The sequence below is a fragment of the Odontomachus brunneus genome, unplaced genomic scaffold, assembly GCF_010583005.1.
Source record: "Odontomachus brunneus isolate Ranch 3 - 2012 unplaced genomic scaffold, Obru_v1 Obru_scaffold_017, whole genome shotgun sequence".
NCBI classification, from domain to species: Eukaryota; Metazoa; Arthropoda; class Insecta; order Hymenoptera; family Formicidae; genus Odontomachus; species Odontomachus brunneus.
In genome coordinates, this window is record NW_022639467.1 from 1,137,381 (window position 1) to 1,149,431 (window position 12,051).

Genomic DNA, 12,051 nt, shown 5'->3' on the forward strand with positions numbered 1-12,051 from the left:
TGTCCGACGTACGACGTCCGATATCCAATAGGAGAACAGCTTTCTAATATAAAATTCAATTCTCCATTAGAAAGCTATTCTTTTATTGGATATCGGACGTCGTACGTCGGACATCGGACGCAATGTGAATCTTGCATAAGGCTGATATTACATGTGTCGTACGACAAGCTTTTCGGATAGGTTTATTGGTTGGCGAGTAGAGTATCTTTAGGTTTTTTGTTCGTCAACCAATAAACGTATCTAAGAAAAACTTGTCGTACGACACATGTAATATTAGTCTAACAAGTTTACGTGAAAAGTTTCACGTTTCTACGCTTCGTCGAGTTTAGTGATTACGAGTTTACATAAAACTTTTCATTTTTGATGTTTCCGCTCTAAGAAAAAAGTTACATGATCGCTGCTCAGACTACAAATAGATGATGATTGGTTAACGAATTGGTATCTAATTTTTTTGTTGAAGGATCGATTATTCCTTCGAGGTTTCAAAATTCAATTATATTCGGTTTCGATATTGTTTTTATTCGATGTTTTACTGGAAACGCAGACTTTGAATGCGTTCGGGGAGCACGCTACCAACGCTATCGCGTTCTATCTTTATCGCTCCTTAGATATACAAGGATAGAATGACACGGTAGCGCTGAATAGCGCTAATAGCGAGTTCCCCGAATGTACTCTATATAATAGAATTCTCACTGAGCTTTGGAACTTAGTTGGTGCCCAATGAGAAAATTTGTTTCCTAGTAACTTGAGACTCATTGTCCTATTGGATAAGTCTTGCTCCTCGACGTATTCTGAGTGCTACATTACTATTGTTCAAGTATTACAACTTAAACGGCGAGTCATATTTCTTATATCTTATATAACTAAAATTCTATAATGTGCGTTTTACTATATAAATCTACAAATTGATATGTTAATAAGTGATAAAAAACCTAATCTCGAAGATAAACGCGAGACAAACATCGAGATCAGACTTATCTCGTGCTTTTGTAGATTAACTTCGCATCTCAGAGAATTCAATTGAAGTAAAGGCGATAACATCTTAACCATAAATGTGTATAAGTTCAATTATCCTGTCACCTTTGTAAATTGTAGAGTATATATAATCCAAATACACAAAAGCATACAAAATTAAAAAAAATGTTTACATTTATATATAGAGATTATATATGCAGAATGCAATCTTAGGGCTGTATTAACAATCGTTACTTGAAAGCTGCCATGGCAAAATTCAATATTTTGGATCAGCAAATGAAGATAAAAACAGGATGATCTCAATAAGCCTCAAATGCAGAAGTTATTTCATGTGAGATACTCAAATTGGAAGATTTAAAGTTAGATTTAAATTTTTTTAGTTGGATCATATGTATGTGTGTGTGATATATGTACATGGCATCATAATACTTGTAAAACATTCACATCTAACTTTAAATTTAAATCTGAATATCTCATTTGAAATAAGTTTCAAGTAACGTTTCAAATAACTTGAAACAAGTTTCAAGTAATGATAATTAAAACAAGCTTTAATATGCTAGATGCAAATATAGAGATCATTTGAGTTTGTCATTGGCCTAATTTCCAATCGTCTGACTATTATTACTTTTGTAATATCGGCGTTCCTGTCTAATTTTAAATAATCGATCTTTCGCACATTATGTATACTAGTCCAAGTTGGCAATAGCTTACACAGCAGCCGTACATGCTCGTCCATTTCATTCGGCGTTAATTTTGTCCTGAAAAAGTTATCCAATCGTTGTATCACCGTTTCCATCGGTAGGACACCCTTCTTTTCCGCCACGTAAATATTGCGAAGTATTTTCGTTAAATCCGGGAGTTTCGAGTATAGAGTAGCCTCCTTGTCTGCGCTCGGTGTTCTCGTCATCTCCTCTAACGCTTTAGCCGCCTGTCTCGCGCGAACCTAAAGTATCACGAATCATGAAAAGATGCACGATGAAAGATGTACGTTACGACAAACGTTAAGTGTTACTTCTAGAGGTACACATTCGGTACATAGTCTACTTACTTTCTCGAGTAGAGCTTTGAGGGTACCCTTGAATGCTTTCGTGATGTAGGTGTCTTGTATACTTGGTGTGGTTGGTGGGATGTCGACGACGGCGATATTAACTTTCGGAATATTATTGTCCGCGGTTTGGGTCACAGAGTCCTGAAAGTTGTGTGGAAGACAAAGAAGTCGATTTTGACGTCATGTTTGCCTCAACCAGTCTTTGCAATGCTTTCTCCATACGAGAGCCAGTGTTGAACAAAGATTTAACTTTGTCTGGAAAAAAGAAAAGAAATAATGACATGACGAAAAGAGTGATCAGTATAATAGAATTCACCAGTGTCGACATTTTATGATCATTTCACGCTAATCGATAATTACAAATGAACGCTTACATATTCTACTAACAAGTTGATCTTTCCTAATAGAAATTTTGAATCCATTCTCTAAAGTTAACTTATTAATTAAAGAACAGGTTGAACAGTGAGATGAATGCATACTGTATGTAACTGCTAAATTATTACATATAAATAGTACTTTTATACCGATTACTGTGTTATGTGCTCATCAATCAATAAAATCTTGCAACATCAAAGTCGAATGAAAAAATGAATTTCATAAATATTTGAACACATTGGTCTCTTGTACAATATTTTGTCCCACTTAACGTTTTCGAAATTGGAATCGCGTTACAGCATTGTACTACGTATCAAGTATTCACACGACATGCGCATTTGCGTAGAATTTCACGCAGATACTTTAAATTCCTGTTATTCCGATATCTTAAACTACGCTTTTAGCACTATATATTATGTGACATACAAAAACTGGAGTAAATTTATTTTTGCCAAATAATACTTCTACTTATTGCAACATTTGTCATTCTTACCAAAAACATCTTTGATAGCTTCCTTTTTAGCTGGCTTGTCAAAGTGATTGTGGTAACTTTGCTGTTTCAATCTCTTTGCAAGTATTCAAATTGAACATTTTGTGTCAGTTCATTATCCTCTCCTTTTCTATAATTATCGGAGTCTCCAAGTTTAATAAAAATTTCTCGTGCTTGTCTTTCACTCTCTCTCTGTAATAAAGATATTGAAAATAATTTTCAGAAGCACAGTCATGGTAGATTCAAAGAGATTTGCATAGTACGACAATCTCTCTTAGATAATACCTAGCAAAGTGTTGTAAAATTTTTGTCTTCTCTGTAGCAATATTGCAGGTCCCATGCTGTTGTTGGACACATATTTCAATGTATTATCTAGATTATCAGAGGTATTTTTGCCATCACTTACATCAATCGTGGGTGTCAGGACCAACTCATATTTCTCATTTTTGAATACTGAACCGAAATTACGATGCTTCTCTAGCATCTGATGGTAGGTATATGCATCAGGATAAAGTCTTTATCTGGGATGAGGTGGATATCCGGGAGAGTTTGCAGAAGATAGGGCTTACCAACGATAAGTGCCTTTTGTGAAGAAGGATAGTCTTTGCCCAAAGAAGCTGGTGATTCTTAAGAAGAGTTCTTCTGATGATGAAGAGGAGAAGGAGAATGAGCTATCTAGCCAGAGCTTAGAAAGCTCTCCAACTAAGAAGATCATCTTGACAATGAACAACATGAAGAACAGGATTAAAAATCAAAGTTTAAAGCTGCCATGACAAGACCCAATAATTTGGGTCAGCAATTGAAGACACAAGAGCAGGATGATCTCAAGTCGTTATCCAGATGATTTTCGCCGCAGTTGTCATGTCCCTAAAGATAACTTCCGGGCACACCATTTCGCTCTCGTCGGACATGTTTTGCCTAAGATCCTTGTCAGTATCACACGCTTGACCGCTCGATTGATTTCGCTCGACCAACAAAACTTTGGACTTACTCCGCAAATCATCGAATTCCGTACATTGAAATATGCCGTTACAGAGGACTGCGACATGTTCTCTTTTATATAAACTACTTGTATATAAAAAAAGGTACGTATCACGACCAATCACTACGGGACACCTACTCTTCAACCGCCAAATGATTGACGCTTACAGGTTAGTTTATGATGGTCGTAATCCGTTAAGGGCTACGTTCCAAAACTCTACTCGACGGATAGAGTACATTTAATTGTCCAATCATGATAAAGAAATCCTAGTTATTTTTACTCTTATTGGTCGATTAAATGCTATTTTACCCGTCGAGTTGGAACGCAGCCCAGAAGAAGTAGGCAAATCCTGAATTGCGTTTGGAGACCTCGTGTGGCGAGAGCGCGAACCATTGCCATCTGTGTGTAAGTGTATGTCTACACGCCTCACACAAGCGTATTGTTCGCGTGAACGCAAGAGCAGAAAGGTTGAGTCAAGTTATAGTGTGTTCGACTGGGGGTGGGACCGATTGACCACGATACAATTGGACACAAATTGTAATGATTGGTTCGACCTAGTAATTCACTAGATAATTCTTTTCATCAGTTGGTTGTGTCCAATCGTACTGTGGTCAATCGGGACGCTCCCTTCGACTGGCCTTGGATTAATCGCTCCGAGAGCAATTAATGACGTCATAAGTCTCTATTAGCCAATCATAAAGCTTATAAGTACTTGTTCGACCAATAAACGTAGACTGAATAACCCAGAGTGGGTTAACCCAGAGCCAGTTGAACATGCTATTAGATAAAGACAAACTATAAAACGCCATCCTTTGGTCTGTTCTTTTTAGCTGCACTGCTGAACTGATGCAATAAGTTAAAGTGAGACAAGTATATGTTTTCTCACCTAACTTATTGCATCAGTTCAGCAGTGCAGCTGAAAAGAACAGACCACTTGTCTCTCCTTATAGCGTGTTCAACTGGCTCTGGGTTAACCCACTCTGGGTTGCGTTCTAAAATTCTACTCGGTGAGTAGAGTACATTTAATTGACCAATCATGATAAAGAAATTCTAGTTATCTTTGTTCTTATTGGTCAATTAAATGCTACTCTAGCCGTTGAGTAGAGTTTTGGAACGCAGCCCTATAAGATTCGACTATGAATACCGGCCTAGATTGGGTGTTTTCCAATTGCTTAACACATCTTGACACACACGTACACAAAACCAGTTTATTGGTCACATATTATCTAAAATATCTTATAAGATAATATGCAACCAATAAACTGGTTTTGTGTACATAGTGTATGCAACTGGAAAGCACCCATTCTCTCTGCCCTTGAGTATCTGCACGCGCGGAAAATCGGCTAGTGACACGAGAACGACGTCGTGGCTCATGCGAACGTGGCCGAGGCGTGGGGAGCACGCCAGCCAATGTGAATGCGACCCACGACCGTGTGCGCTCGTGTGCGCGACTGGGCGGCCTCGAGGTCTTTTTGCTTCCCATTTTGTACCGTGCGGTACGTCCACCGTGGTACTGACGTTTCGCTGTGCCATCGCATGGCCGACGTGTGCATTCCGAGGCTTACAGCCGCGTGGTACTCGCTGTGTCACGAGCGTCACCGTTGAAGGGGCCCCACCGCCGCTCTGTGGTCGTCACCATCGTCGCCGTAGTCGTCGTCGTCGCCGTCGCCGTGTAGTCGTCGTGGTTGTCGTCGCCGACGTCGTTCCCGCATCGGCGCTCCGACCGCACCGTAACGATCATCAGCAGCGAAAGTGAGTGTGCGAGAAAGCCTGCGAGAGAGAGCCGCGAAGGTGGCCGCACGGCGCGTGCGGCTCTACGGTTTTTAATGCCCGCGCGCGCCGTGCGACATTGGGCGAGAGAACGGGCGGGCGGCCGCCCTCGGACGACCCGCTATGTCGACCACGTTCTTCCGCTGACATAATCCGGTGCGAACTGGATCGGTGCGGTATGACCGCAGCGTATCGTTAATCCCGAGCGTTTTCACTCACACAGAAAGAAAGAGGGAGAGAGAGAGAGAGAGAGAGAGAAAGAGACGGACACAGAGAAAGAGAAAGATCGAGATAGAAAGAGAAGAATTCGCACAGCCCGGCTTCCGACGTGGACACGCGGAGCCATCCTGCCAGACTTCATCGCCAGTGTCGTCGTCCCCCCACTGGGTGAGAGAGAGAGAGAGAGCGCGCGCGACAGCGATAAATCTCCTCAGCCGAGCACCGACCGTATAACGCCGCGACCACGCGTTCCCACGCGCACCAGCGATGTCGAACGAGGAGACCTCCGCCGACCGCAATGTCGAGATCTGGAAGATCAAGAAGCTCATAAAGAGCCTCGAGATGGCCAGGGGGTAAGTAGGTCGGCGCCGACGTCGTCGTGCCGCGCGCCATCAGCTGTTACTCCGCGCCGATCGTCCTGACATATGGCTTCGCCGAGCATGTGCTCGCTTTCCCCCGTCGCGTTGCGAAACGCAGAGTCCTCTCTGTTTCGCGCACCGACCGTTTCTTCCGCGACGTCTGACAAATGTCTATTGCCGTGCCATTATTCAGTTTCGTTTTGTTCGCGAATTTGTGTCATAGACGAGCTATGTAGGTCTCGCTAGTGCAACGTGTACGAAGTCAGGCGATGGCTTACATAAGTGGAACATCTTGACAGTGAGTCTGTTCTCTTTAATTGAGCTGGGACGCACTGTTTATCTTTAGAGTGAACCAACTATGTGATTGCGTTCAGCAGAGGAAGCTGCTGTGCAACTGTTGTAAAATTCGTGAATCTAATTGGTGTGTGCTCTTAGATTCAGTCAGGATTAAGATTACATCCTGATGCTAAGCAGTTTCCCTGCTGAATGCAGCCATATACTTGTATAACGTAGCATTGAAAGTAATAGAAACCAAGTTCCTGTGCAATGTTAGTTCAGCTAAATAGAACAGGCTGAAAGAAAAATTCGCACTTTAATGAAAAAGCAGAAAACAGGAAGGTAGAAGCCAATCAAAATTTACGCTGGTAGCAAAGTAGAAACTGTTAAATACCACTTTATGACTATGAGTTCAGATTGTCTTCCGTCTTTCTGCCAACGTATGAATTCTCTCTAATGTGTGCGATTTAAAAGATTCTACTTGGAGAGAGAGAGAAAGTGAGTTTTTCAAGATTTCAAGTGTCTTGTCTTTGCAGGAATGGCACGAGCATGATTTCGTTAATCATACCTCCAAAGGACCAAATATCGAGAGTGAGCAAGATGCTGGCGGATGAATTTGGTACTGCGTCAAACATTAAGTCTCGTGTAAATAGATTATCTGTCTTGGGTGCAATCACATCAGTACAGCATAGGCTAAAGCTATATACTAAAGGTAATCTTCTTCAATTCCTTATTTTAGGAATAATATTCCTTATTCCTTTATTTTTTTTATCATAATACAGTTTTCTTGCTGTTTTTAGACAATATAAAACTTATTTACTTGTCAGGTCATATTTATTTATCTGTTCTATTTATCCTCTATTTATTTATTTTCAATTTACATGATCTATTTATTTACTATTTATCTTACCTACTTATGTTCTAGCTTATTCTTCTATGTGTTGTATCTATTTATCTGTTTGATTACACACATACACAACATTTGATTTTTTGTAATATGTAGATAATACATTATTTATACATTTGTGTCATTATGGTTGTTTAATCTTCTGTGTTTGTCGTGCTTTATTCTATTTCTTATGCTATGTTCATGCTATGTTTATTTATGTTCCATTTATATTCCATTTATATCCCATTTATATTCCATTTATATGATTCGTTTATTTTCTATCCATTTTTTACTTAAATTTTAATTATCTTATATATTTGTTGTATTCATTTGTACCTTCCATCATGATACTTGATATTATGTGTAAAATGTGCATACAGTACATTATTTATATATTTCAGTTGCTTATTATGGCTGTCATTGGCTGATGCATTGTATTAATTAATTTCTACATTAATATATTTCAGTGCCTCCAAATGGCCTGGTAATTTATTGCGGAACTATCGTTACGGAGGAGGGGAAAGAGAAGAAAGTTAACATCGATTTTGAACCCTTCAAGCCTATCAATACTTCTTTATATCTTTGTGATAATAAGGTGAGTCCATGGTGGTAATCTCGTATTTGCTAACATGTGCGTGTTACTTATCGTGTCGAGTGCGAATTTTCTACTAGCTGCGCGACTTTACAGTTTCACACGGAAGCGCTCACAGCGTTACTCGCCGACGATAATAAATTTGGTTTTATTGTTATGGATGGTAACGGCGCATTGTTTGGTACGCTGCAAGGCAACACACGCGAGGTTTTGCACAAGTTTACCGTAGACCTCCCCAAGAAACATGGTACGTGACACATCGGAAAACTGTTATGGAAAAAAGCTAAAGTTCGTCTCTGTCGCAGTTTTACATGCATCGGCATAGGTCACGCGTTGTGTATCGTGTGTGCTATAAAAGGTATCGATTTCAGGTAGAGGCGGTCAATCTGCGCTTCGTTTTGCTCGATTACGAATGGAGAAACGACATAACTATGTTCGAAAAGTTGCGGAAGTGGCTACCCAGTTATACATCACTAATGACAAACCAAATATTGCTGGTTTAATATTGGCGGGTAGTGCTGACTTCAAAACGGAACTTAGTCAATCTGACATGTTTGATCCTGTGAGTGAAATCTCTTTTCTATCAATTCCTTTTATCAGTTTATTCTTTTTACGATTATTCTTTTGACATCTAAATCGACAAATCGGGTATTTTAGTTACAATACATGTATTTTTCTCCGTGCAGAATTGTGATAGCAGTTTTTGTAAAACGGCAATATATAATTTTTTTTTTTTTTCAGAGACTGCAAGCCAAGGTCATAAAATTGGTGGATGTTTCGTATGGTGGTGAAAATGGCTTTAATCAGGCCATTGAGTTAGCGGCCGAATCTTTGCAAAACGTAAAGTTCATCCAAGAAAAGAAGCTAATCGGTAAATAGATGTTTACGCGTCGACTGCGACGTATAATGTCACGTGTGTTTAATATAAAACGGTTTTTCTCTTTATCAGGTCGCTACTTCGACGAAATTTCTCAAGATACCGGCAAGTATTGCTTCGGCGTCGAAGACACGTTAAGAGCTTTGGAATTAGGTAGCGTTGAGACCCTTATTTGTTGGGAGAATTTAGATATTCAACGATACGTCTTGAAAAATCATACAAACGCGGAAGAAAAAGTACTACACCTAACGCCAGAACAGGAAAAGGATAAAACTCACTTTACGGATAAAGAGGTGAGAGCGTCGAGATATTACCGGAAGTCTAATATTAGATTCTTTTTTCCTTCCTATCACTTTTTAAAACGAGACGTTGTATCTTTCTTTTACGATAGAGCGGGGTAGAGTTAGAGCTTGTGGAGTGTCAACCGTTGCTCGAGTGGCTCGCGAACAACTACAAAAGCTTTGGTGCTACCTTGGAAATTATCACAGACAAGTCTCAGGAAGGATCCCAGTTCGTCAGAGGTTTCGGCGGTATCGGAGGTGAGCTCTCCTTGTACACGTTTATTATCACCGCTTATAGTCTCACAAAGCAAATTCTATCTCTTCCTCTCTGTCTATCATTGAATATATATATGTATAAAACATTTTACATTTTAAATATATAGTTGAAATAAGTAAAGCACCTAATATAAGTAAATAAACGGAAAAGACGTTCAACCGGTGCAGGAAAAAAGTGTAAAAAAAGATTAAATTTCCAAAAATCAGCTCAGAAACAAAAGATTAAGATTTTCCAACTTATATGTGCGCTTCTTTTCAAAATGGTTTGAGCACTTTTTTCAATGTATTTTAGAACGTAGCCAATGAGAGAACTTGTATTTAAATATAGTTCCTAGAAGTTAAGTTCCCATTGGATCATTGGCTGTGCTACAGACTGCATCGAAAAAAATGTTCAAAACATCTTGAAAACCAATGTATGTCACACAAATTTATAATCCCGAATAATAGCTTGGACGTTAAACTATATAGTGCGACATATGTAATGCACATTTGCGTATACCACGCACTAGTGGAACCGTCGATAAATTACGACATATGAAGGTCGCCTTTTTGCGGGTGTGCCGTTGATTTTGAAAGAATTAGACATTGTGTCGCTATAAACGGGCGAAGAGTAATATGCACGGAAAAGTGGACCCTGACAATCGAACTGATATTAACCGTGGAGTATATGTTGGTACATAGGAATCCTCCGCTACAAAGTTGATTTCCAGTCACTGCAGGCTGATGAGCCTCTTGATGACGTTGACCTCGATGATTACTAATTTCATCCGTGAATTACTCAGAGTCGACCAGGTAGCTCTTTCTCTGTCTTGCGTGCGTTCACTTACATCTCGTGTATCATAGAGCGTATTATTTTGTGAAGCTGGACAAATTTATCTCACTCGTTTCTCACTCTCTCTTTTTTGCTGTTATCGATCTATCGTAACTTCATCCACCGCATCGTAACACTTTTTTATAAGAGAGCATAATACAACTTGATCAAATTCGTGAACGTAACGTAAACGGTGTGTATATTGGTCTATATATCGAGATCTCAAGTGCTTATGATTAGCCAAATGCCTTTCCAAGATCTTTTTATCTCTCACTTATGTAATCTCGCTTGAAACGCGAGTAAATGCTCAATATTGTCCCTTTCTACAATATAAATATCACATTTCACCAATAATAACAAATCGTTGCACAAAGAATTTTTGAATTAACCGCATAATCGTGAGCATATTAAATGTAAATGTTAAGATTTTCTGAGACGCGCGTTGATGTCCTATAAAACGATCATCGATTAGAGTTAGTCATAAGGCAATTTTTTTTCTCCAATTGACCTAAAATGTAACGATAAATTTGTCCAAGATTATCACAAGTTTCTTCCATTGGGTTTCTCACTAAATAGTACAGTTTGGTTCTTCTGTGCAGATCTGTAGTATACATATGCATATGTGTCTCTCTTAAAATAAGTTTGAATGTGGTAATAGACGTTTTTAGTTCGTGTCTCTCTCAAGGTATAATTATTTTCACGAATAAAAAGAGCCTGAAAATCTTCGCTGTCTTTCTTTTCTTTCTTGGTGGTAAACGCGAATAAAGAAAATCTTGTACATACATATACATGAGATATGGATTACTCTGTGTTTATATATGCGGGGTGAGTTGAAATCTTCCAGTTTTCCTACCTTTTTACACGCTGTGTCATTAGATCTGTACACTCTTGGTTCTCGTAATCGGAGAAGTAGATGCAACACACATACACAGTGGTGGATTCAATGGAAAGATCAGTACTGTTTAGATATGTTCAGATACACAGAGTTACACATCTAATTCGTATTTTAACACATCTCATTCTCGATCCTCGTTCGGTAACAACATCGTACATGTATACCGAGCCTGTTACAAAGCCGACCAAAGCCGCGTACACAGGAATGTTTTATAAATAAACTAATTGATAACGCTTCTAAATGTCAATGTGAGCTTTCAGCCAATACAGTGACGATGAGTTTCATTATCATCACTAAAAATATGTAACTTTTGCTCAAAACTACTTTTTGTATCTTAAGAAAAAGTGTTTGCCTCGTCTTGCAGATGTTCATCGATATTTATTTCGCTGTGAAACAAGATTACCTTTTTAATACTTACGATACTCTACACAGACACACGCACACTATCCGATATACAATTCTCGAGTCAATACATTGCCATTCGCTGAGTATACGAATTACATGAGAGTTTTGCTGAATGAAAACGCGCAGTGTGTGCGTATATATATATATGATTTTCAACTACAGAACCACTACTTCTTTTTTTCTTTTATTACGCAACTACGGTGTATAGATCAAAATCTTAAGTTTGCATGGTATTTTCTGCGATATTTACAATTTGTTCCTGTTGCCAAGTAGAGTTCTGTGCTGCACATTTGACGCAACTTTAATATTATTTCTTTAATTTACTCCATTTTTATGCTACACACATTATATCCGAACATATTGTCAAAATTTGATTTTATATTATGATTACGCTATTTATGTGTATACGCATTGGTAGATATAATATTAGATAATATATGCATGTTATACGTCTTTTTCAATGTAATTAAGTATTTCAGTGTATGTGCTATTTCACACACACACACACACACACACACACACACACACACA

The 12,051-nt window shown here is 38.9% G+C and overlaps 1 protein-coding gene and 1 pseudogene across 3 annotated transcripts in view; one reads left to right on the forward strand and one right to left on the reverse strand.

Moving 5' to 3' along the window:
- Nucleotides 1-498: 498 nt before the first annotated feature.
- On the reverse strand, nucleotides 499-3,372 carry LOC116841593 (annotated as a pseudogene).
- Nucleotides 3,373-5,298: 1,926 nt separating this feature from the next.
- LOC116841635 (eukaryotic peptide chain release factor subunit 1) overlaps nucleotides 5,299-12,051 on the forward strand; it is a 12,581-nt gene continuing 5,828 nt past the window's right edge. Inside the window, exons 1-10 of one of the 3 annotated variants that reach the window (XM_032809802.1) lie at nucleotides 5,299-5,622; nucleotides 5,864-6,212; nucleotides 7,031-7,206; nucleotides 7,851-7,978; nucleotides 8,072-8,222; nucleotides 8,347-8,537; nucleotides 8,717-8,846; nucleotides 8,925-9,145; nucleotides 9,244-9,391; nucleotides 10,091-10,201. In XM_032809802.1, the coding sequence (XP_032665693.1) occupies nucleotides 6,127-6,212; nucleotides 7,031-7,206; nucleotides 7,851-7,978; nucleotides 8,072-8,222; nucleotides 8,347-8,537; nucleotides 8,717-8,846; nucleotides 8,925-9,145; nucleotides 9,244-9,391; nucleotides 10,091-10,170 (1,311 nt within the window). In that variant the 5' untranslated portion in view covers nucleotides 5,299-5,622; nucleotides 5,864-6,126 and the 3' untranslated portion in view covers nucleotides 10,171-10,201. The remainder of the gene's footprint in view (nucleotides 5,623-5,863; nucleotides 6,213-7,030; nucleotides 7,207-7,850; nucleotides 7,979-8,071; nucleotides 8,223-8,346; nucleotides 8,538-8,716; nucleotides 8,847-8,924; nucleotides 9,146-9,243; nucleotides 9,392-10,090; nucleotides 10,202-12,051) is intronic. The other 2 variants (XM_032809800.1, XM_032809799.1) reach the window with 2 other exon arrangements.